This window comes from Vipera berus, assembly GCF_964194415.1.
Source record: "Vipera berus genome assembly, chromosome: 7".
Lineage (NCBI taxonomy): Eukaryota > Metazoa > Chordata > Lepidosauria > Squamata > Viperidae > Vipera > Vipera berus.
Genome location: NC_138209.1, coordinates 2,002,612 through 2,025,806, shown reverse-complemented (window position 1 = coordinate 2,025,806; position 23,195 = coordinate 2,002,612). Strand labels below are relative to the sequence as shown.

The window sequence follows — 23,195 nt, the reverse complement described above, 5'->3', positions numbered from 1 at the left end:
GGGCTGCCCTGACTTACAACCTTCGTGACTTACGACGGAAATCCCGGGCTCCATTAGCGTTGTAGGTCGAGGACTATCAAAAGCGAGGTGGAAGAACAGAAGACTGATGAAGGGATGCACGCGTGCAGACGGTGCTCGGCTAGTGTCTGCTGAGTGACACTTCAAAGTTACGACAGCACTGGAAGAAGTGCGGGGGTGAGGTGTGACCGTTCCTCACACTTACCACTGTTATGGCATCCCGACAATCACATGATCCAAATTCAAACCCTTGGCAACTGACTTGTACTTACGACGGTCGCAGTGTCCTGGAGTCACGTGACCCGTGACTTCTCCAGAGTAAGTGCGGATTGTCCTTTGGAGCTGAGTGACCTGTTTGGGAGGGCAATAACAGACTTGGAAGGGACCTTGGAGGTCATCTAGCTGAACCCCCTGCTCAAACAGTAGACCCTATACCAGGGGTCAGCAACCTGAAACAGTGAAAGAGCCACTCGGAACCGGTTCCCTCACAAAAGGAAAAACTGGGAGCCGCAAAAAATGTGTGCACATGCGCGTACATGCGCACATGCGCAGAACACGGTTTGACTGAAGAGTGGAGACAAGGCGAGATATGCATCTACCCTGCATATTTGAATTGATTGGTTGAACTTTTTTAGTCCCACTTTTTTTTTGGACTGCACATGGCAGGGGACTGGGAGCTGAAAGAGCCGCATGTGGCTCCGGAGCCGCGGGTTGCAGACCTGTGACCTATACCCATGGTGGCGAACCTACGGCACGTGTGCCACAGGTGGCACGCAGAGCCCTCTCTGTGGGCATGTGCGCCATCGCCCCAGTCCTAGGCCTTCAGCTGGGTTTTATAAAACCTTTCCGCTTTAGGCCTCCGCTGCCGTGTGCAAAAAAACCCCAGTTTCAATCAATCAATTTCAACTTCTTGGGGGGGGGGGAAAAAAGATATTGCAAAGTTGGAATATTGAACTTTTTAGTCCCACCCAATTGGCCACACCCACCCAATGGGCCATGCCCCCCAACACCCAACGATACATAAGTGGGTTTTGGGTTGCAGTTTGGGCACTGGGTCTCTAAAAGGTTCGCCATCGCTGCCCTATACCGTTCCAGACCGATGGCTCTCCAATCTCTTCTTAAAAACCTCCAGTGACGGAGCACCCACAACCTCTGGAGGCATGTTCAGGAACAGATCTTGACTCGACAACCACACAGAACGCACACTGCGGTGCAAGGAAAACAACTGAGAATCGACTGGGTGGCAACTGAGATATTTTAAGAAATTCAGAAACTCCCCATCCTTTCACAAGCCCAATTTTTGCCCCTTTCCACCCCCAACCCTAACCCAGAAAGTCCACCCGTGTGATTAAATCTCTTAACGCTTTGGTAAGATTAAGCCCACTTTGGGCACCCCAAATTTTAACTGCAGACCCTGCAGGATTTAAGGGTCCTCTCCGGCAGGTCCCCCTTGAATTTGAGGGGGAGGCGATTGAGATACTGTCCCCTCCTCCTCCAGGGTTAATGACCCCATTATTTTTTTCCCCCAGAATCTGCCCTCTGCCCGATTGTGGGTTTTCTTCTCTTCCTGGTTGCACACCGGAAGTCTATGCCTCTCCTCTTATTTCAGGGGGTCCGATTTTGGCAACTTTTAACACCCATGGGCTTCAATTCCCAGATTCCCCCCCCCCCATTCTGGAAGTCCACGTGTCTTAAAGTTGCCCAGATTGGGAACCCCTGCCTGGGGTGGATCTCCTGGGGTGGAACTCCAGCCTGGGATGGATCTCCTGCAACACAACTACCGCAACGTACAGTGGGCGGAAGATGACAAAGAGGAATTTAACACCTGCACTGTATTTTGTGACCTCACGGGGCTGGGACACCCCCGCTGGGAAGATTCAGGGGGATCTTTACCTGGGACACCAGGCGAATTACCTGCCTGTCCTTTGGACTGTGAAGACACCTCCCCAAAAAGGCTGCTGGGCCGAGCTACCAGGCTGAACTCAGCCAGCTGGGTTTGGAGAATTGAGCCAACAGGCTTCCCCAGTGCAACCAAGGGAAAAGAAAGGTGAGCCAAGCAACGGGGTTTCCGTGCAAAACTTCGCATGGCTCGAAAAAATACGCTTTTCTTCGGCTGATTTTCCTGAGTGGGACCGGCAAAAAAGGCAACTGCCTTGGTAACAGGAGGAGGAAGGGAGGTTTTTTGGGAGAAATGCCCCTGAGTGAAGGTCGAGGGTCAGGAATGGACGGGGGAAGGATGTCACTCAGGCTATCCAGTTGCTCCTGGTTTCTCCTGGATCGCGCCTCCAGTCTTGGCATCCCTGCCCATTTCTGCAAAACGGCTGGCAGTTGTTGGCAAGGGCACCCCTCGGAGCCGAGGGCCAAGGGGGACTGGTGTCTCTTTGCGCGTTGGATCATCTCAGCTCGCTTTGGGAAGGGGGCTGCCCCAACGGCCGGACCTCTACTGATTCACCGAGTTTTCGGAGACTTTCCCGAAGAAGCATCGGGTCACTTTCTTCTGCTGTGGGGGCTCTTGGTTGGGGAGGGCTGAGCCCAGGCAGGGCCCCTCCTGGACCGTGATCCACCTGGGGGTCTTCCTCAGCTGACCCTACTGGCCAAAGGCGAGGCTGCTCGGTGTAGCAGGACATGGACCCGTCATGATCGGAATCTCCTGTTTTCTCGTGGCCGATAGATGCGCCACACTCCGGCTGGGGTCTCGCCTCTGGTCCAGCGCTGCTTCCTCGCTGAATTTCCTGGGAAGCCGGGATTTGAACCGCCTGGTGGCAGAGAGGACAGGTGTCCTGCACGTAGAACCACTTGCGAAGGCAGCCCTCGTGGAAAATGTGCCTGCAGGGCATGATCACGGCCAGGCTCATCTCCTGAAAGACAGACAGAAAGTGTGTGTGTGTGGGGGGGAGGTGAGGAGGAGACATCCAGGGAAGATCTGAGTTTGGAGGGGATGAATTTCGGCAACCTCCAAGAATTACAAATAACTCCTCTAGAACAGGGGTAGGCCACCTTGGCTCTTTTATGACTTGTGGACTTCAGCTCCCAGAATTCCTCAGCCAGCATGGGGGAACTATGGCCCCTTCATGACTTGTGGACTTCAACTCCCAGAATTCCTGAGCCAGCCACACTGAGGGGAAAGGGAGAGGTTTCCAAGCTGAGCCAGGCTGGCTCAGGAATTCTGGGAGCTGAAGTCCACGAGTCATAAAACAGCCAAGGTTACCTACTCCTGCTCTAGAATAAAGAAACGTCTTGCCTATGCTGAAGTTTAAGGCAGGGGTCCCCAACACCCGGTCTGTGGACCAGTTCCGGGCTGTGGCCTGCCACCAACCGGTCTGCACAAACAAGCAAAGCCCCATCCGTGGGATGCAGGCAGCCCACAAAACCACGCACCCTCCGGTCCACAGAAAAACCTCTCTCTGTGGAACCGGTCCCTGGTGCCCCAAAGGATGGGGACCTCTGCTTTAAGGGATGCAGGTAGTCCTCGAGTTAATAATCACAATTGAGCCTGACATTTCTGTTGCTAAGTGAGGCAGTTGTTAACTGAATCCGGCTTCCCCCATCGACTTCACTTGTCAGAAAGTCACAAGAGGGGGGGGTGTCACGTGACACACACACACCCCCGGGATGCTGCGACCGTCATGAATTTGAGTGCCTGAATTTAGATCACGTGATCACGGATGCCGCAGCGGTCGTAAGTGTGAAAAACGGTCACGACTCGTTTTTCCCCCCAGTTGTAACCCAATGGTCACTAAATGAACTGTCGTAAGTCGAGGACTACCGGCAGATTGGCAAGCGGCATACTCCCGACTGGATTTTAAGCAAAGGCTGCAACTGAAGGCCTCGCTCTGCCTTCGTCTGATCGCAAGCAAATTCAACAGACCCAGCTCAATCCTCGGCAGATGAGCCAATGAGGAGGAGCGTGGAGAACCCACAGAGCCTTAGGGAAATGCAAGAGGTGGGCGGGACCCCAGAGATCATCCATCCAACCCCCTTCCGCAGGGTTTAAAATATCCCTCCCTCAAGCTATCGTCCTTCGGAGGCATTACACTACAAATCCCATCTGCCCCCCCTGGTTTATAAGGCCCCGGTGTGTGTGTGTGTGTAGGGGGGGAGGCAACCAGTCTGTTGGGGGGGGGGGAGAGGGCGACTCACCTGGAAGCAGATGGCACAGAGGTCGTTGTGGTCCCGCAGCTGCCTGGGGCTGGCCCTGGGGAGGAAGCCGATCTTCCTGGCCGCCTCCCAGCGGAGCGAGAAGCTCCTCCAGCCGGATTGGGCCCGGAGCCAGATGTTGAAGTAGGAGTGGACAAGGATGACTGAGGCCCCCACCCAGGTCCACTCCCCCATGATGGAGCCCCAGGTGCCGTAGGCCACCACGCACAGGGCCACCAGGAACTCCAGCGTCCGGCTGAGAGCGTGGACGACGTACAGGATCTCCTCCATCTTCTCCACAGGAATCCCCTGGAAGGGCTCCATCACGAAAAGGCCGTAGACGAAGAGGGTCCCCAGCACCTGTGAAGGGGGCAGGGGGATAACAATAACAACAACAACAACAACAACAACAACAATAATAATAATAATGATGATGATGATGATGATGATGATGATGATGATGATGTTGGAAGGGACTTTGGAGGTCATCTAGTCCAATCCCCTGCTCAGGCAGGAAACCCTACCAATCCAGAGAAATGGCTGTCCAATCTCTTCTTAAAAACTCCAGTGATGAAGCTCCCACAACTTCTGGTGGCAAGTTGTTCCATTGGTTAATTGTTCTCACTGTCAGGAAATTCTTCCTTAACTCCAGGTTGCTTCTCTCCTTGATGAGTTTCCATCCGTTGCTTCTTGTCCTGCTTTGGAGAATAGCTTGACTCCTTCTCCTTTGGGGTAGCCCCTGAGATACTGGAAGACTGCTATCCTGTCACCCCCTCGTCCTTCTCTTCATTAGACTACACATACCCAATTCCAGCAACCGTTCTTCGTATATTTTAGCCTCCAGTCCCCTAATCATCTTTGTGGCTCTTCTCTTCACTCTTTCCAGTGTCTCGACATCTTTTTTACATTGTGGCGACCAAAACTGGATGCAGTATTCCAGGTGTGGCCTTACCAAGGCAATGTAAAGTGGTAGTAACACTTCAGGTGATCTTGATTCTATCCCTCTTGTTGATGCAGCCTAGAACTACGTTGGCTTTTTTGGCAGCTGCAGCACACGGCTGGCTCCTATTTAAGGGATCGTCCACTAGGACTCCGAGATCCCTCTCACAGTTGCTACTACTGAGCCAGGTTTCAACTGATTTGCGTACCGTTGATTTTTCTTGACGAAGTATAATATTTAAGTGGTTCTCCACTAGGACACCGGCGCCCCTCTAATCACTTCTCTGGCCACAGTGGTTAAGCGCACTTTTGTTTTTTCTTGTTAATATTCCAATACAAAGACACAATACAAAACGATAGGAATACCAGGCAAGGCAGAAGTGCAATTGTTAAGTTAGCAGCACGGTCGGTGAGCGAATCCGGCGTCCCCCTCGACTTTGCCCGTCGTAAGGTCGCAAAAAGGGAAATCAGGGGACACCCCACCCCCCTGGGCTGGGACCCCGTTAACCAAGTCACACAGAGAGGGCCTCCTCAGGGTGCCGTCGGCTAGACAATGTCGGCTGGCGACCCCCAGGGGGAGGGCCTTCTCTGTGGGAGCACCAGCCCTGTGGAACCAACTCCCCCTTGAGCTCCGGATAGCCCCGGATCTCCGGTCCTTTCGCCGCGGCCTCAAAACATTTCTTTTCCATCAGGCTGACCTGGAGTGACGATAGGGTTTTTTAAAATGCTTTTTAATTTATAACTTCAATTTTAATTTATTCTATTGGGGCTGTTAATTTAATTCTTTTTAACTTTCGTATCGTTGTATTTCATTGTTGTTAGCCGCCCTGAGTCCTTCAGGAGATAGGGCGGCATATAAGTCCCAATAATAAATAAATAAGTCCTCCACTTATGACCGCCACGGAGCCCAACCTGATCGAAGTGGTTGCAGGGGAATGACTTGCCCCCAGAAGCAGGAGACTGGACAGCCTGGCAGAGGGTCTTCCTGCTTGAGCAGGGGGAGGGGGAGAGGGTTGGGGTAGATGACCTCCAAGGTCCCTTCCGGCCTTTGTTGGGGTTGATTTGGGGAACGCCGAGCCGTACCTGCAGGGAAGTCAACATGCAGCTGGAGATGAGGATCAGCAGCCAGAAGTCCAGCTGGAAGAAATGGGCCATCTTGTAGGCCATGAAGGCAGGAGACCCCAAGAGAAAGACGCAGAGGGTCACCCCACGGACGTGTTTCCAGAAATTCCTGCAAGAAGGGAGGAGGGGGAAAAGGGCGTGTGTGTGTGTGTGGATAGAAACATGGATGAGGAGATCCCCCCCCTGCAAAAAAAACTCTGGTCCCTCGTGAACGCTGCACCCCGTCTCGCAGGCCAGAAGGGACCACGCTGGGGCTAGACGGCCCTCAAGGAGTGAAGAGGGGGGGGGCAGCAGATACAAGCAATCCTCAACTTACGACCACAATTGAGCCCAAAAAATTAATGATGCTAAGCTTTTAAGTGAGTTCCGCCCCATTTTACAACCTTCCGTGCCCCGGTTGTTAAGCGAATCCCTGCGGTTGTTAAGTTGGTAACAAGGTCCTTCAGCGAATCTCGCTTCGCCCACCGACTCGTCAGAACGTCACAAAAGGGGGAATCACGTGACTCCGAGACACCGCGACCGACTGTCATAAGTGTGACTCGCCAAGCGTTCCAATTCTGACCAGGAGAGGCTGCAACGGCCGTAAGGGTGGAAAAGGGGTCACGAGTCCCTTTTCCCCCCCCCCCGGTGCCGTCATAATTTCGAACGGGTCACTAAAAGAACAGTCGTACTGCCTTTGGGTTGTAATTCCACACGGTCGTAAGTTAAGGACCACTCGTGGTTAACGCCCCCTCCCCAGCTGCATGGATGCCCCCCTCCCTCCCCAGAGGGAAATGCCCCCTCACCTGCTCTGCGACGCCCCCAGCACCAAGAGAAACGGCTCGGCGATTTCGCTCATGGACTGCAAAGTGGAGGTGGCCACGATGAAGAGGATGATGGCGAGCAGGTAGGTCCTCTGGAGGAGCTGCAGGTCCAGGAGGCCCGTCTGGATGGCCAGCAGCAGCAGCGTCACCCCTTCCGTCACGCCCCTGCGCGGGTGGGGAGTCAGCAGAAGGATGGGGGGAGATTCTGTAGCCTCCCCCCCCCAGTCCCTGGGGGCTGCCCCCTGTTTGTAGGGCTACGATGAAAGATCAGTGGGGGCTCTTCCAGAGAGAGGAAGAGAGAGAGGGAGGGAGGGAGGGAGGGAGGGAGGAAGCACGGGAAAAGAAGAGAATGGAGAGAGGGAGGGAGAAAGCGAGAAGGAGAAGAGGGAGGGAGAGAAGGAGGCAGAAAGAGGTAGGGGGAGAGAAAGCGAGGGAGAGGGAGAAGAGATACAGAGAGAGAGAGGGAGGGGGGAGAGAGGGAGGGAGAGAAGGAGGCAAAAAGGAAGAGGGAGGGGGAGAGGGAGAGATAAGGAGAGGGATACAGAGACGGGGAGAGAGAGAAAGAGGAAGAGAGGGAGGAGAGAGAAAGCAAGGGAGAGAGAGGGAGGGGGAAAGAGGGGAGAGAGCGAGGGAGAGGGAGAAGGTGAACAGGGAGGGAGAGGAGGAGGCAGAAAGAGAGAGGGAGGTGGAGAGAGAGAGAGGAAGAGATAAGGGGAGAGAGATACAGAGAGACAGGGGGAGAGAGGGAGGGAGAGAAAGAGGAAGAGAGAGGGAGAGAGAAGGAGGGAGGAGAAAGGGAGAGAAAGCAAGGGAGGGAGGAGAGGGAGGGAAGGGGAGAGAGCGAGGGAGCGGGAGAAGGTGAACAGAGGGAGGGAGAGAAGGAGGCAGCAAGAGAGGGGGAAGAGGGGGAGAGGGAGAGAAAGGGAGAGGAAAAGGGGAGATATATATAGGAAGAGATGGAGGGGGGAGAGGAGAGGGGGAGAAGGAGAGAGAGGAGAGAAAGAGGGAGAGGAAAAGGGGGGAGAGATACAGAAAGAGAGGGAGGGAGAGAGGAGAGGGGGACTAGAGAAGGAGAGAAAGAGGGAGAGAGGAAGAGATAAGGGGAGAGAGAGATGGAGAGGGGGAGGAGAGAGATGGAGAGAAAGAGGGAGGGGGATGCTCTCACCTGTGGGCAACGCTGCCCTCCTGGAAGTCACCCAAGCCGGTTAAGTACAGCTTGCCCATCTGGAGCAGCCCCAGGGCCAGGTAGGAGACGGCGAAGGTGAGTCCGACGAGCGAGTAGGGGGTGCTGCAGCATTTGGCCACACTGGGAAGGCCGAAGACAGGAGAAGCTGGACCCCCAGAGCTGCCTCCGGTTTCGGACAGCAGCCCCCCCCCTCCCCAGGACCCCCACGGACGCCCCCCCCGACTCCTGGCCTTGGAGCGTGGGGGGGAGGGGGAGGCAGAGGAAAGACCACCCCCAAAGCTATTTTTTCCCCCCAAAGGCAGCCGGACTTTCTTGTTTTTCTTTGGAGACGTTTCGCTTCTTATCCCAGAAGCTTCTTCGGTTCTGACCGCCTGGTGGGGAACAGAAGGACCGATATTCCTTGCAGTCCTCTGGACATTAAGGTAAAGGTAAAGGTTCCCCCGCACATGTGTGCTAGTCGTTTCCAACTCTAGGGGCCGGTGCTCATCTCCGTTTCAAAGCCGAAGAGCCAGCGCTTGTCCGAGGACGTCTCCGTGGTCATGTGGCCGGCATGACTAGACGCCAAAGGCGCACGGAACGCTGTTACCTTCCCACCGGAGTGATCCCTATTTTCCTACTTGCATTTTTACGTGCTTTCGAACTGCTAGGTTGGCAGAAGCTGGGACGAGTAACAGGCGCTCACTCTGTTACGCGGCACTCGGGATTCGACCCACCAAACTGCCGACCTTCTGATCGACAAGCTCAGCGTCCTAACCCACTGAGCCACCGCGTCCCTTCCTCTGGACATTAGGACGGGTCAAAGAGTCCAGTTGCCTTTAGGGGAAAAAAGCACCTTTGGGACCAGCCTGACGTGGAGGATCGAGAAGCTCCACAGACACGCAAAAGACCCCTTTGGCATCCTGGCTGGGAATTATGGACCAGGAGTCATTTGCTTCGAAGCCAGAAGCGCTCCTCTTGAGGCCATGAGTTCCATCAGCTCCATTAAGTCGTATTTCCAGGAGGAAATGCTTCGTTGTCTCTGCCTTGAACCCCCGGATGGGCCCAAAAAAAGACAACTGTCAGTTCCCACCAAGACCCCCAAAGATGTTCCCTGTAGTTTTTCCTCTTTAAAAAAAAGTTATCTCATTTCCTAACCCAGAACGAGCCAGAGAGATACAGGCGGTCCTCGACTTATAACTGTTCATTTAGTGACCAAAGTTACCACGGCACTGAAAACAGTGACTTATGGCCATTTTTCACACTTAACGGCCGTCGCAGCAATCCCCAAAGGTCACGGGATCAAAATTCGGACCCTTGGCAACCGGCTCCTGTTTATGACGGTCGCAGCGTCCCCGGGGAGGTCACCCCCCCTTTTTGCGACCTTCTGACAAGCAAAGTCAATATGGGGGAAGCAGGATTCGCTTAAATGACTGCCGTGACTCACTTAGGAACGGTAGCAAAACGAAGTTGTAAATTGGGGCGCAACTTCTTTAAACAAGTCGGCTGAGCAACGGACATTTTGGGCTCAATTGGGGCTGTAAGCTGAGGACCCCCCGTGTTCCTTTGGACTCATATTTTATACCCACCAATCGGGCTCCTAAATAACTCAGCGCGATTGGATGAGCGACTGGATGACTGAAGTTTAAAGGGACAGGATTAAGATCAGGTGAAGTGTTAATACCACTTTACAAGGCCTTGGTAAGGCCACCCTTGGAATCTGGCATCCAGTTTTGGTCACCACGATGTAAAAAACATGTTGAGACTCTGGAAAGAGTTCAGAGAAGAGCCACAAAGATGATTGCGGGACTGGAGGCTAAAACGTATAAGGAACAGTGGCTGGAATTGGGGATGTCCAGTTTAATGAAGAGAAGGACCAGGGGGGACAGGATAGCAGCCTTCCAGTATCTCAGGGGCTGCCCCAAAGAAGAGGCAGTCAAGCTCTTCTCCAAAGCGCCCGAAGGCAGGACAAGAAGCAACGGATGGAAACTCATCAAGGAGAGAAGCAACCTAGAACTAAGGAGAAACTTCCTGACAGAACAATTAACCAGTGGAACAGCTTGCCACCAGAAATTGTGGGTGCTCCATCACTGGAGGTTTTCAAGAAGAGACTGGACAGCCACTTGTCTGGCATGGCGTAGGGTCACCCGCCTGAGCAAGGGGTTGGGCTAGAAGACCTCCGAGGTCCCTTCCAACTCTGCCGTTCTTTTTTTTTCCTCACTTAGCATTGTCCATTGGCCAAGTTTGGCTGCCCTTGTGCGAACCGAAGGGGCCGAAGTGAGGAGGGGGTCTCCGATGCTTCTTGCGAACTTTGGAGGGCAGAAGAACCGAAGGGGATTTGCAAGGTGCTTTGGGGTGGGGACGATGCCAAATCCGAGGATTACACTTACACACACACACACACACACACACACACACACACACATACGTGTGCAGCTCTTACCTGCTAAGGAAGAGGAAGATCCACCCCTGCTGGGAGGAGGAGGAAGAGGAGGAGGAGGCTGCCAAGGTGAAGATCTGCAGCGTGAACAGGACGAGCCAAAAGGTGGAGAAGACCAGCGGTACAGCCAACCGTCTCCAGAGAGACACAGCCAGGGTCACCAGCCAATACGGTCCCGGATCCTGGAAAGAAAGCCCGCCCCCAGCTAAGGACGGGCTTGACTGACACCTGCCAGCATCCAATGGCAGCTGGCTAAGAGGGTGGAGGAGGCGAGCAGGCCGGGCAAAGCTCGGCCAGCACGACGACCCTGCGAGGCGGGCAGCTGAGAAGCCCGACTGCACTTTGGGGGAGGTGATGAGGTTCAGCCCCATGGGACAAGCGTGGCCTTTCCTGACCCCTTGACCAGCCCTTGGCTGAGGGGAAGCACTGAGTCAAAGGGCTGGGGGGGGGGTTTACAACTATCCCTCATTTCTTTCTCTCTTTCTTTCTTTTTCTTTCTTTCTTTCTCTCTCTTTCTTTCTTTCTTTTTCTTTCTTTCTGATGTGAATTTTTATTTATTTCCAAGATTAAAATACAATATTTCTCTCTCTCTTTCTAATGAATTTGTATTTATTTCCAAATTTAAAATACAACTTTCTTTCTTGCGTTTGCTTGCTTTTTCTTTCCTCCCCTCTTTGCTCCTTTCTTCTCTCCATTCCTCCCTCTCTCCCTTTTCTTCCTTCCATCCATCCATCCTCCCTCCTTCCTTTTTTCCTTCCTTCCTTCCTTCCTTCCCTTCCGGTTTTTGGGAAATTAAGTTGGGGTCTCAAGGCCAGGCTGTTCTGTCCCCAAGAATCGCCCACCGGTTCCTTTGTGGAGGGTAACAGAAGGGAAGATTTATTTTATTTTATTTTATTATATTTATGTACCGCCCTTTCCCGAAGGACTCAAGATGCCCAATCCCCAACTCTGAGTCTGCCTCGGAGGGACGAAGTTTGCGTGTTACAGCGCAGGAGGTTGCCTGCCTCACCGCGACGCTCAAGAGCTGCGCTGCTCTTTGCCATCCTGGGCGGCCTCCGTGCCCACAACCACCAAGCCCTCTTGGCCCAAGGCTGCCTCAGAAAAGCCAGTCTGGGACGGAGCCCCGTGGCCCTTGATGGGGGGAGGAGGAGGAGGACTATGGGGTCCTTGGTGCTCTCTGAGCTGGGCCGTTTCCTTGCAGACGTTGCATGGCCCAACTAGGGAACATCATCAGTGCTAGACAGGAGTGTGAGAGGAGGAGGAGGAGGAGGAGGAGGAGGAGGAGGAGGAGGAAAGACTGGGGGGTCCTTGGTGCTCTCTGAGCTGGGCGGTTTCCTTGCAGACGTTGCATGGCCCAACTAGGGAACATCATCCGTGCTAGAAGGGAGGGGGGTTTGCAGGGGAGGAGGAGGAGGAGCACTGTGGGGTCCTTGGTGCCCTCTGAGCTGGTGGCTTTCTTGCGGACGTTTCATGACCCAACTAGGGAACATCATCAGTGCTAGACAGGAGTGTGAGAGGAGGAGGAGGAGGAGGAGGAGGAGGAGGAGGAGGAGGAGGAGGAGGAGGAAAGACTGGGGGGTCCTTGGTGCTCTCTGAGCTGGGCGGTTTCCTTGCAGACGTTGCATGGCCCAACTAGGGAACATCATCAGTGCTAGAAAGGAGTGTGAGAGGAGGAGGAGGAGGAGGAGGAGGAGGAAGAGAAGGAGGAGGAGGAGGAGGAAAGACTGTGGGGTCCTTGGTGCCCTCTGAGCTGGTGGCTTTCTTGCGGACGTTTCATGACCCAACTAGGGAACATCATCAGTTCCATAAGGGCGTGGGGTTTGTGGAGTGCAGGAGAGGAAGAGGAGGAGATGGGCTTGCTAGGGAAGGGCAGGCCCAAGGGGTCCCCTGCTTGCAGGAATCCCTCTCCCCCAACGTACCTGGAAGAACTCTCGGCAGGCTGCCGCGGCGCTGCGGAGGAGCCCCACGAGTTGTCCAGCTGCCCCGTAGAGGAGCTCCAGGGCCGCCAGGGCTGCCCCACAGGCGCTGACGGTGGGCAGGGCCTGGGGAGGGAGGCCGCAGAGCCGGGCGGCCAGCGGGAGGAGGGGGGCGCAGAGCAGCCCCACCTGCCGGGTCTTCAGCAGCCGAGCGCAGAGGGCGATGACCGCGGCCTGCCCTGCAAAGGACGCAGAGGGAGAGCGGAGCCGTCTCGTCCACCGATTCCCCGTCCATGTTGGGACACGGGGACGGGGGGGGGGGAGAGGGGACCACGTAAACTCCCCCCCACACACATTTTCCTCCTGGGCTGCCTCTCCCTCCTGCTGAGACTCCGCCCCTCCTGCCCCCCCCGGAGGGGCCTCTGAGGTCGACCCAAGGCTGAGTTTGGCCTGCTGGGTGAGCCTGGGCCAGCCATTCTCCATTGGCCCCACGGAGGATGCAATGGCAATTAGGACCCCTTGCGGACGGAGCCTGGCGAGGGAAGGGGAGGCCAGGCAGTGGCCAAGAGTCAACTTTCCTTCTTCCTTTCCCTTCCTCTTTCTCTCCTTCCCTCCTCCCCCCTTTCTCTGCTTTCTTCCATTCTTCCTTCCCTCAGGCCTCCATCCTTGTATGTATATCCTCCCTCCCTCCCCTCTTTTTCATCCCTCCGTTTCCTCCCTTCCTCTTTCCCTTCTTCCTTCCTCCCTCCCTCCCTCTCCTTCCTCCCTCCCCTTTTCTGTCCCGTTTCCTTCCTTCCTCTTCCTTCCTTCCTTTCTCCCTCCTCTTTTCTGTCCTGCCCTGTTTCCTTCCTTCCTCTCTTTCTTTCCTTCCTTCCTTCCTTCCTCCCTCCCTCTTTTCTGTCCCGCCCTGTTTCCTTCCTTCCTCTCTTTCCTTCCTTCCTTCCTTCCTCCCTCTCCTTCCTTCTTCTCTTTCTTCGTCCCTCCCTCCTTTCTTTCCTTCCTTCCCTCCCTCCCTCCCTGTCTCTTTCCCTCCCTCCCCCCCTCCCTCCACTCTCTTTCCCCCAGGCACAGCACCCTCTGCCTGAGCCACGCCAGTTTCCAGCAACAGGGCAACCAAGGAAGGCCATCAGGAGACCCCTCCCCAACCCTCCCCGCCTCCATTCCTCACCAGTCAGCGCAGTGGCAAAGTGCCCAAGGGCCACCCGGTCCTCGTAGATGGCGCCCTGGAATCCCCGCTCCGCCTCATGGTCAAGGTAGTCCCTGGAAGCCAGTGCGTTTAAGTCATAAATAAATTCGACGCATCAATACAAAGAGCCCTGCGAGGTAGGCTGGGCTAAGGGGAGCAACGTGCCCGGCTGGCGCAAGGGGTCCCCGGCTGGCGGAAGGGATCCCCGGCGAGCTTCCGAAGGCTGGACGGGGGGGTCTCCCCACCCCTCCTCCTACGGACTTTCCTCCCGGGGGTGGGGTGGGGACCCCCGGAGCGCCCCACTTACCAGGTGGCCTGGTGGGCCAGGTAGAGCAGCAACAGCGCCACCAGGTGGAGGTAGAGCTGCACCAGGCAGCGGAGGGGGAGCAGCACCACCCCCAGGCACAGCAGGTGACCTCAGGAAAGGGGGGGAAGGGGGGGGAGAAAGTTGCATTTCGAATTTTTTTTCTTTAATTCTTACTTTTATCCCGTCGCAAACCGTCTCTTCCGCAGCGAGATAGGCGGCCGGTGGGGGGGGGGGTATACGTTTCAGGAATAAATACGAACACAGCTGAGCCCAACCTTTCCGTTGCTAAGCGAGACACGTTAAGCGAGCTTTGCCCCATTTTGTGTTGTTAAGTGAGTCACTGCACTTGTTAAGTCAATCACACGGTCATTAAGCGAATCCGGTTCCCCCCCCCACCCTTGACTTTGCCTGTCAGAAGGTCGCAAAAGGGGATGATCACGTGACACACACACACACACACACACACACCAGGGCACAGTGCGACCGTCATAAATGTGAATCAGTTGCCATGCATCCGAATGTAAATCACGTGACCACAGGGGAATGCTGCAATGGTCGTTCAGTGAGAAAAACGGTCGTAACTCCGTGGCAACTCCAAAAGGTCACTAAGCAAGCAGAAATACGGGCAACGCACCTGCATCTTCCCCCCCCTTCCCCCCCCCTTCTTTGCCTGCAAATGTATTCTCACAACTGCCAGCCGGTTAAGCTTTCTCGGAAATGTTGCTGATAGCTTTGTGTGTGTGTGTGTGTGTGTGTGTGTGTGTGAGAGAGAGAGAGAGAGAGAGAGAGAGAGACCCACCCCATTTCCCAGGTAGAGGTGTGTCTGTGTGTATGTGTGACTCCCGCCTCCATTTCCCAGGTAGAGAGTGTGTATCTGTGCGTGACCCCTGTCCCATTTCCCAGGTAGAGGTATGTCTGTGTGTGTGTGTGTGTGTGTGTGTGTGTGTGTGTCTGTGACCCCCGCCCCCATTTCCCAGGTAGTTTATGTGTGTGTTTGTGTATCTGTCTGTGTGTCTGTGTGTGTGTCTGTGACCCCCGTCCCCATTTCCCAGGTAGTTTGTGTGTGTGTTTGTGCATCTGTCTGTGTGTGTGTGTGTGTCTGTGACCCCCGCCCCCATTTCCCAGGTAGTTTATGTGTGTGTTTGTGTATCTGTCTGTGTGTGTGTGTGTGTCTGTGACCCCCGCCCCCATTTCCCAGGTAGTTTGTGTGTGTGTTTGTGTATCTGTCTGTGTGTGTGTGTGTGTGTCTGTGATCCCCGCCCCCATTTCCCAGGTAGTTTATGTGTGTGTTTGTGTATCTGTCTCTGTGTGTGTGTGTGTGTGTCTGTGACCCCCGCCCCCATTTCCCAGGTAGTTTATGTGTGTGTTTGTGTATCTGTGTGTGTGTGTGTGTGTGTGTGTCTCTGTGTGTGTCTGTGACCCCCGCCCCCATTTCCCAGGTAGTTTATGTGTGTGTTTGTGTATCTGTCTCTGTGTGTGTGTGTCTCTGTGTGTGTCTGTGACCCCCGCCCCCATTTCCCAGGTAGTTTATGTGTGTGTTTGTGTATCTGTCTCTGTGTGTGTCTGTGACCCCCGCCCCCATTTCCCAGGTAGTTTATGTGTGTGTTTGTGTATCTGTCTCTCTGTCTGTGTGTGTGTGTGTGTGTCTGTGACCCCCGCCCCCATTTCCCAGGTAGTTTATGTGTGTGTTTGTGTATCTGTCTGTGTGTGTGTGTGTGTCTGTGACCCCCGCCCCCATTTCCCAGGTAGTTTATGTGTGTGTTTGTGTATCTGTGTGTGTGTGTGTGTGTGTCTCTGTGTGTGTCTGTGACCCCCGCCCCCATTTCCCAGGTAGTTTATGTGTGTGTTTGTGTATCTGTCTCTGTGTGTGTGTGTCTCTGTGTGTGTCTGTGACCCCCGCCCCCATTTCCCAGGTAGTTTATGTGTGTGTTTGTGTATCTGTCTCTGTGTGTGTCTGTGACCCCCGCCCCCATTTCCCAGGTAGTTTATGTGTGTGTTTGTGTATCTGTCTCTCTGTCTGTGTGTGTGTGTGTGTGTCTGTGACCCCTGCCCCCATTTCCCAGGTAGTTTATGTGTGTGTTTGTGTATCTGTCTGTGTGTCTGTGACCCCCGCCCCCATTTCCCAGGTAGTTTATGTGTGTGTTTGTGTATCTGTCTGTCTGTGTGTGTGTGTGTCTGAGACCTGCGCCCCATCTCCCAGATAGAGGTGTGTGTATATGTATTGCATATACGTATAGTATGTATGTATACGTATAGAGTTGTGTGCGTTGGAGAGGGCAAAGCGAAATCCAGCTGTGTCACCTAACCCCCCCTCCCCCCTCCAGGCTACGCATCCTTTTGCGGGTTTGTGCCTCTCTTTGCTGGGTGCCGGGGGGGGGGGAAATCATCGCTCTAATTCCGCCTGGAGCCCCCCCCTGCAGCCCCTCCTGCGCCCCAAAGCCCGCCTGCGGGAGAAGGTGCGTCCCGCGGGCTCTCCGGGTGGTGCCCTTTCCGCGTCCTCACCGGCGTAGTAAAGGCTCCACAGGCGGCCGCCCCGCAGCTGAAGCCGCCCCGCCAGGGGGCGCCCCGTCTCGGCGAAGGCCTGCACGTCCCACCGGTAGAGCAGGTCCAGGAGGACGAGGGGCGGCAGCCGCAGCACCACCTCGGCCAGCCGCTCCAGCCAGCCGGGCATGGCGCGGGGTATGGGACCCCCGGCCGCCCCCTCCCCCGACACGCTCCGCCCCCCGGCCGCCTCCCGCGCTCCGCCTGAAGGCGCGGCGGCCATCTTGGGTCAGGGCACGGCCGAGTGTTTTTTTTTTTCCCCTCCCCTTTTTCCCTTGGGCGCCACGTGGCGGCGCGGAGGCGCAATTTCCGCGCGCCGCCATGTTTAGTGAGGGCGCGGGAAAAGGGTCGCTCCTTCCGGGACTCCTACGCCTCCTTGGGCGCCCTCTGGAGGCCGTGGGAGGAAACGCCCGTTGCCCGCAGCTGGGTTGGACTAGCAGACCTCTGGAGGTCCCTCCCGGCCTCAGGATCCGAGGAAAAGCGCCGGCCGCCCCGTCTGAGATGGACAAACCAGACCTATGCGGAGATAATCAGGGAGTTGCAACCTTTGCAAATGTAATCAGGGCCGCGCAATGAAGAAGCCGCATTGATTTGCGACCTAGTGTTGTTTTGGGTGCCCTGAACTCTTGCTCGATGTGAGGCTTTTAACCGGAGTGTCTGACTGCAGCCTTCCAGTATTTGAGGGGCTCCACGAAGAAGAGGAGGGGGTCAACTTATTCTCCAAAGCCCCCGAAGGCAGGAGGAGAAGCAACGGATGGAAACTCATCCAGGAGAGAAGCAACCTGGAATTCAGGAGAAACTTCCTGACAGTGAGGACAATTAACCAGTGGAACTGCTCGCCACCAGAAGTTTTGGGGTGCTCCGTCACTGGAGGTTTTTAAAACGAGACTGGACAGCCAGTTGTCTGAAATCAGTGCTTTTTTTGTAAAAGAAAAAGGTGCTGGAGCTCACACAGGTCATACAACCCGCCTTGCCTATCCTACAAGGTTCCATCCAAAAAAGGTGCCGGAACTCCGTTCTGAGCGTTCTAGGAGAAAAAAAGCCCTGTCTGAAATGGTAGAGGGTCTCCTGCTTGAGCAGCGGTTAGATTATTAGAAGGCCTTATAAGGTCCCTACAGAAGGATCTGGACAGACTCGAACACTGGGCACTATCTAACAAAATGAAATTCAATGGTGAAAAAAGTAAGGTTCTACATTTAGGCAGGAAAAATCAAATGCATAGGTATAGTATAGGTGGTACCTTGCTCAATAGTAGTAACTGTGAGAGGGATCTCGGAGTCCTAGTGGACAATCACTTCAATATGAGTCAGCCGTGTGCTGCAGCTGCCAAAAAAGCCCACAGTGCTAGGCTGCATTAACAGAGGGATAGAATCAAGATCACATGAAGTGTTAATACTTTACAATGCCTTGGTAAGGCCACACCTGGAATACGGCATCCAGTTTTGGTCACCACGATGTAAAAAAGATGTCGAGACTCTAGAAAGGGTACAGAGAAGAGCAACCAAGATGATTAGGGGACTGGAGGCTAAAACATATAAGGAACGGTTGCTGGAATTGGGTATGTGTAGTTTAACGAAGAGAAGAGTGAGGGGTGACATGATAGCAGTGTTCCAATCTCTCAGGGGCTGCCCCAAAGAAGAGGGAGTCAAGCTATTCTCCAAAGCGCCCGAAGGCAGGACAAGAAGCAATGGATGGAAACTAATCAAGGAGAGAAGCAACCTGGAACTAAGGAGAAACTTCCTGATAGTGAGAACAATTAACCAGTGGAACCACCTGCCTCCAGAAGCTGTGAATGCTCCAACGCTGGAAGTTTTTAAGAAGAAACTGGCCAGCCATTTGTCTGAAATGGTATAGGGTTTCCTGCCTGAGCAGGGGGTTGGACTAGATGACCTCCAAGGTCCCTTCCAACTTTTTTATTATTATTATTATTATTATTATTATTATTATTATTATTATTATTATTATTATTATTATTAGCTCTAATTTGATGGATTGAAATGGAGCCAAGAGTCAAACAGCCACGTCCCAAAGGTGAAGGCCCCACACCCATTTGCACCACTCTGGCGACCCCGAGGACACAGATAAACCTCCAGGTGGCCACGACGACTCCCTAAGAGAAGGCAAAGGACCAGGTCGTCTGCAAGGAGTATAAATCCTCCCATTTCTCCCACCATCCACTCAGAGCCGAAGAAGCTCCTGGGAGGAGAAGCCAAACGTCTTCAAAGGAAAACAAGGAAGTCCAGTCACTTCCTGAAAAAGCACCTTCGGGACCTGGAGGACAACAGTAAATGTCATGTTTTTATGCAGCCAGGAGGTGGCGCCAATGTCTTTCCTATGATAAAAGACGCTTATGGGGCCTTGTTAGGAATTAAAAGTCCTAACCTGGTTTGGGTGAAATACATATAATATGGTTGTGTACCTTTAAGAAGAGAAATTTTATTTTATTTATTTTTTTATTTTAATTCCATTTATATCCCGCCCTTCTCCGAAGACTCAGGGCGGCTTACAAGCTTAGCAGTAGCCTTCATTCTATGTATATGCCTGCTTATTAGGGCTTTCACACACACCCCAAGCGGCATTATTACAAAGTCAGCTTATTGCCCCCAACAATCTGGGTCCTCATTTTACCTACCTCGGAAGGATGGAAGGCTGAGTCAACCTTGAGCCTGGTGGGACTCGAACCTGCACTAATGGTAGGCAGCTGGTGTTACTTAAGGAGGCATTAGCCCACTGCTCCACCATGGCCTAAGGGTGTGACTAATTCTATTCTAATTCTAATTCTAATTCTAATTCTAATTCTAATTCTAATTCTAATTCTATTCAGCATAAATGAATTTCAGATGTTAGACTTACTATCTCATGTTTTTTCTCTGACTGACTTGTTACTGTGTGTATTGATATTTGACTTTTAACTGGTAAGGATTTTTTGACTTTGACTTTGTTTACTCCTAAATTGTTATTCAACGGTGATTCTTCGTTACTGACCTTGGATTGAAAACTGGACTATATGTAATTGTGTTTTTTTTGTTTTGTGTTATATTGTCTGAGTAAAAATATAGTTATGATACAACTCAAGTTAGTTTGCCTTTTACTGTTTGCTTCTTAAAGGTCCCAGTACACTTTATTTTATTTTATTTTATTTTATTTAATAATATTTATATACCGCCCTTCTCCCGAAGGACTCAGGGCGGTGAACAGGGCAAGAATAAAAAATACAAAGTTACAAAAATTAAAAAAGGATTAAATATATGCCCACTAAAAACAGTAAATACAATATTAAAACATTGTGCATTGCAAGCCTTGTATAAGGAAGGCATTCTGCACATTCAAATTTTGTTTCGTATTAACAGGTCTTCTCTTCCTTCTTTGCGCCTTGCAAATTTGGGATTTCTAGACCCGGGAGAGAGGATCTGGTCAGGGTCAGGATGCCGCTGAAATCATTCCGAATACCAGTGCAGGCAGTTCCTGAATTACAGCCATTTGTTTAGTGACCATTCAAAGTTACGACGACAGAAAAAAAGTGACTTGTGACCGTTTTTCACACAGGCGGCCGTCGCACTGTCCCCATGTTCATACGATCAAAATTCAGACGCTTGGCAGCTGGCTCATATATACGACGGTCGCAGCGTCCCGGGGTCACATGATCCCCCTTTGTGACCTTCTGACAAGCAAAGTCTATGGGGGAAGCCAGATTCACTTCACGACAGGGTTAACAACTGCAGTGATTCGTTCAGTCAATCAATCAGAATAGAGCCGGAAGGGACCTTGCGAGGTCTTCTAGTCTGACCCCCCCGTAGAGACCCTCTACCATTTCAGACAAGAGGCTGTGCAGTCTCTTCCTCAAAAGCTCCAGTGATGGAGCGCCCACAACTTCCGGTGGCAAGCTGTTCCACTGGTTAATTGTTCTCAATGTTAGGAAGTTTCTCCTTAGTTCCAGGTTGCTTCTCTCCTTGGTTAGCCTCGATCCGTTGCTTCTTGTCCTGCCTTCAGGTGCTTTGGAAAATTAAGTTGACCCCCTCCTTTGTGGCAGCCCCTCAGATACTGGAAGGCTGCTACCATGTCACTAGTCCTTCTTGTCTCTAGACTGGCCATTCCCAAATCTGCCACCGTTTTTGGTATGTTTTAGCCTCCAGGCCTTTAAGCATCCTAGTTGCTCTTCTCTGGCCTTTTCCCCAAAGCCTCCACATCGGAAGAGTCCCGTCCTTTTATCCCTTCCTCAGTGGAATTGGCATCCCTGGCAAACGCCACACCTGCTCTGCCTCGAATTATCCACGCCACTTAAGGCCGGACTCCCGGTTTTCGACAGGCAGCTTTAATCAAGGTTTTTCCACAGTCCCTTTTGCAGCGGCTCTCCCGAAGGATGCCGTGAAAATGGCAATTTGCAGAGATCGAGGAGCGAGAGTGTGTCTGTGTGTGGGGGGGATGGGACGGGGAATGCTTTTCCTGCGCCGGGAATGGTTTTATTAAGTGATTGACGTTTGACATCTTAATCCACCGGGTGGTTTTGGCTGGCGAGGGAGAGAGGTACTAAGGGGAATGAATCTGGAGGAGCAGGTGGGGACAAAGATGGACAGGCTTCTCCCCTTCTCGTTCTCCCGCCCGTGTGCAGCGCAACAGAGTGGAAACATCTGATGAGGCTTCCCAGGAGACTCAAACGAGGCTAAGAAATTCATTAACACAATGTAAGAACGTCTTCAAAGTAAAAAAACCAAAACCAGAAACCAAAACTCCAGATGTTGCCCAGTGTAGCAGTTCTTAGCTACGCAGAAGGAGGTTTGTAGAAGGAAAAAATAAAAAAAAATCCGCAAACAAACGAGGATTTGTAAAAAAAAATTTAAAAAAAGGCCATCCTGTTAAAATCTGTGCTGCAATTTTTCAAGACGTTCCATGCTGGGCTTTCGATTTGATCGAATACACTGGAGGTGTTGCAATGTCCCAATGAATTGTTATGTTACACAGGCTCTCAGATTCGGCTCGTGGCCACACCTTCACACATTCCCAGCCCAGATCAACAGCCACACACAAAATCCCTTTAAACCCAGTGCTAAGGCAGAACTGGTGCTTTACAGTAGTGGGAGATGCAGAGGATTTAAAGGAAGAGCAAAACTGCGCGCGCGCGCGCACACACGCACGCACACACACAGACAGACAGACACACTGTCAGGACCCACCTCAATCCACATCTTAGGAAATAAGAACTCTTGGATGCAAGTTTAGTCCAAAAGGAAAATGTTTACTAGGATGGAATTGATTGTGGCAATACAAGACGGAATCTAACAAAGTTACATTTCAATCCTATATAAAGCATTCCCATTTCAGCCCCTCCCCTCATCCATTTGGTCAGATGTCAGGCCCTTCCATGGGAAAGGGAACTCTCCTTGGTTTTATGGTTATTGCTTCCCTTTTTGTTGTAAATGAAGATGCAATCCGATCTGTCACTCCCCCTCCCTCCCCCAGTTCAAATGTTCCCTGTTGTTTGAAGATGCCTAAAGTCTATCCTCTCCCCCCCCTTCGGAGAGATGGCAGAATCCCCAGAATAAGCACATTGTTCTACCTATACATTTATGAAATGTGATATAAATGGATTCTGACACACACTCTGTCCTTCCAAACTAGGCTGGCAGGCACTAACCAGCCTCCAAGTCTGGGCCCAAAGATGACTCCAAGAACGAATGAATACAGAAAAGAGAGATACTTTTTTCATTATTTTTTTTTACTAGCCCTTTAAGTTTCCAGATAAGACAATGCTTTTATCTACAAAAAAGAGAAAAAAGCAGGACCGAGATTGGAATAGCGATGTCAAAGTCCTGACTCGGGCTACTGTGTTTAAGCGGCAATTTTATCGTTTCCTTTGTACTCTCGCTGAGTTGATCAAAACTACTCATCTTGGCTCATTGTTCTGCCAAGGGCTAGGACAGCCACCTCAACTCCGGAGTCTTCTTGCAAATGCCCTTCTGAGGCTCATCACACGGATAATTCATCCAGCATTTATAAGGGGTTGGACAGCTGCTGCTCATTAGCACACACGGGTTGTCTTTGGGAGGTTGTGGAAACCCATCGACCCAGTAACTGAAACGGAGAAGCAACACTGTCAACCCTCCACACAAAATAAGTGCTCTTTTGACAGAATAACAAGAGTTGGAAGGGACCTGGGAGGTCTTCTAGTCCAACCCCCCTGTTCATGTATGCGACGCTATGCCATTTCAGACAGAGGGTGGTCCAGTCTCTTCTTAAAAAACCTCCCGTGTTGGAGCATTCACCGCTTCTGGTGGCGAGCTGTTCCACTGGTTAATTGTTCTCCCATTCAGGAAATTCCTCCTTAGTTCCAGGTTGCTTCTCTCCTTGATTACTTTCCATCCATTGTCTTGTCCTGCCTTCTGGTGCTTTGGAGAACAGGTCGACACACACAGACACAGACACAGACACACACACACACACATTTTTTTTGCATCAATGAAGGAGAATATTTGAAATGAGGGTTGAGTTGTGGGGTCCTTGGTGCCCTCTGAGGTCAAGAGGGTTTTTTTTGTAGACATTTATTACCCAACTAGGTAACAGCACCAGTGCTAGAAGAGAGTGGGGTTTGCAAAAAGGGGGAGGAGGGTGGAGGTGGAGGAGAAAGAG

At 52.5% G+C, this 23,195-nt stretch overlaps 1 protein-coding gene across 1 annotated transcript; it reads right to left on the bottom strand.

Annotated features, from left to right (window-relative positions):
* Positions 1-1,264: 1,264 nt before the first annotated feature.
* On the bottom strand, positions 1,265-16,799 carry LOC308670603 (RING finger protein 145-like). Its single transcript, XM_081332187.1, has 10 exons — positions 16,533-16,799; positions 14,031-14,139; positions 13,706-13,797; positions 12,541-12,776; positions 10,625-10,803; positions 8,185-8,325; positions 7,002-7,184; positions 6,178-6,325; positions 4,159-4,515; positions 1,265-2,876 (listed from the first exon to the last, which is right to left on the bottom strand). The coding sequence occupies exons 1-10, from the start codon at positions 16,792-16,794 to the stop codon at positions 2,412-2,414; spliced, it is 2,172 nt and encodes a 723-aa protein (XP_081188313.1). The 5' UTR covers positions 16,795-16,799; the 3' UTR covers positions 1,265-2,411.
* Between the last annotated feature and the right edge of the window lie 6,396 nt (positions 16,800-23,195).

Bases quoted from the DNA above. Each gene is read 5' to 3' on its own strand.
- LOC308670603 (XM_081332187.1), bottom strand. From the start codon at position 16,794: ATGGCCGCCGCGCCTTCAGGCGGAGCGCGGGAGGCGGCCGGGGGGCGG. The intron at 13,798-14,030 runs GTAAGTGGGGCG...ACTGGCTTCCAG, and splicing joins CTGGCCCACCAGGCCACCTG to GGACTACCTTGACCATGAGG. The intron at 10,804-12,540 runs GTACGTTGGGGG...CTTTCTTTCCAG, and splicing joins CCTGCCGAGAGTTCTTCCAG to GATCCGGGACCGTATTGGCT.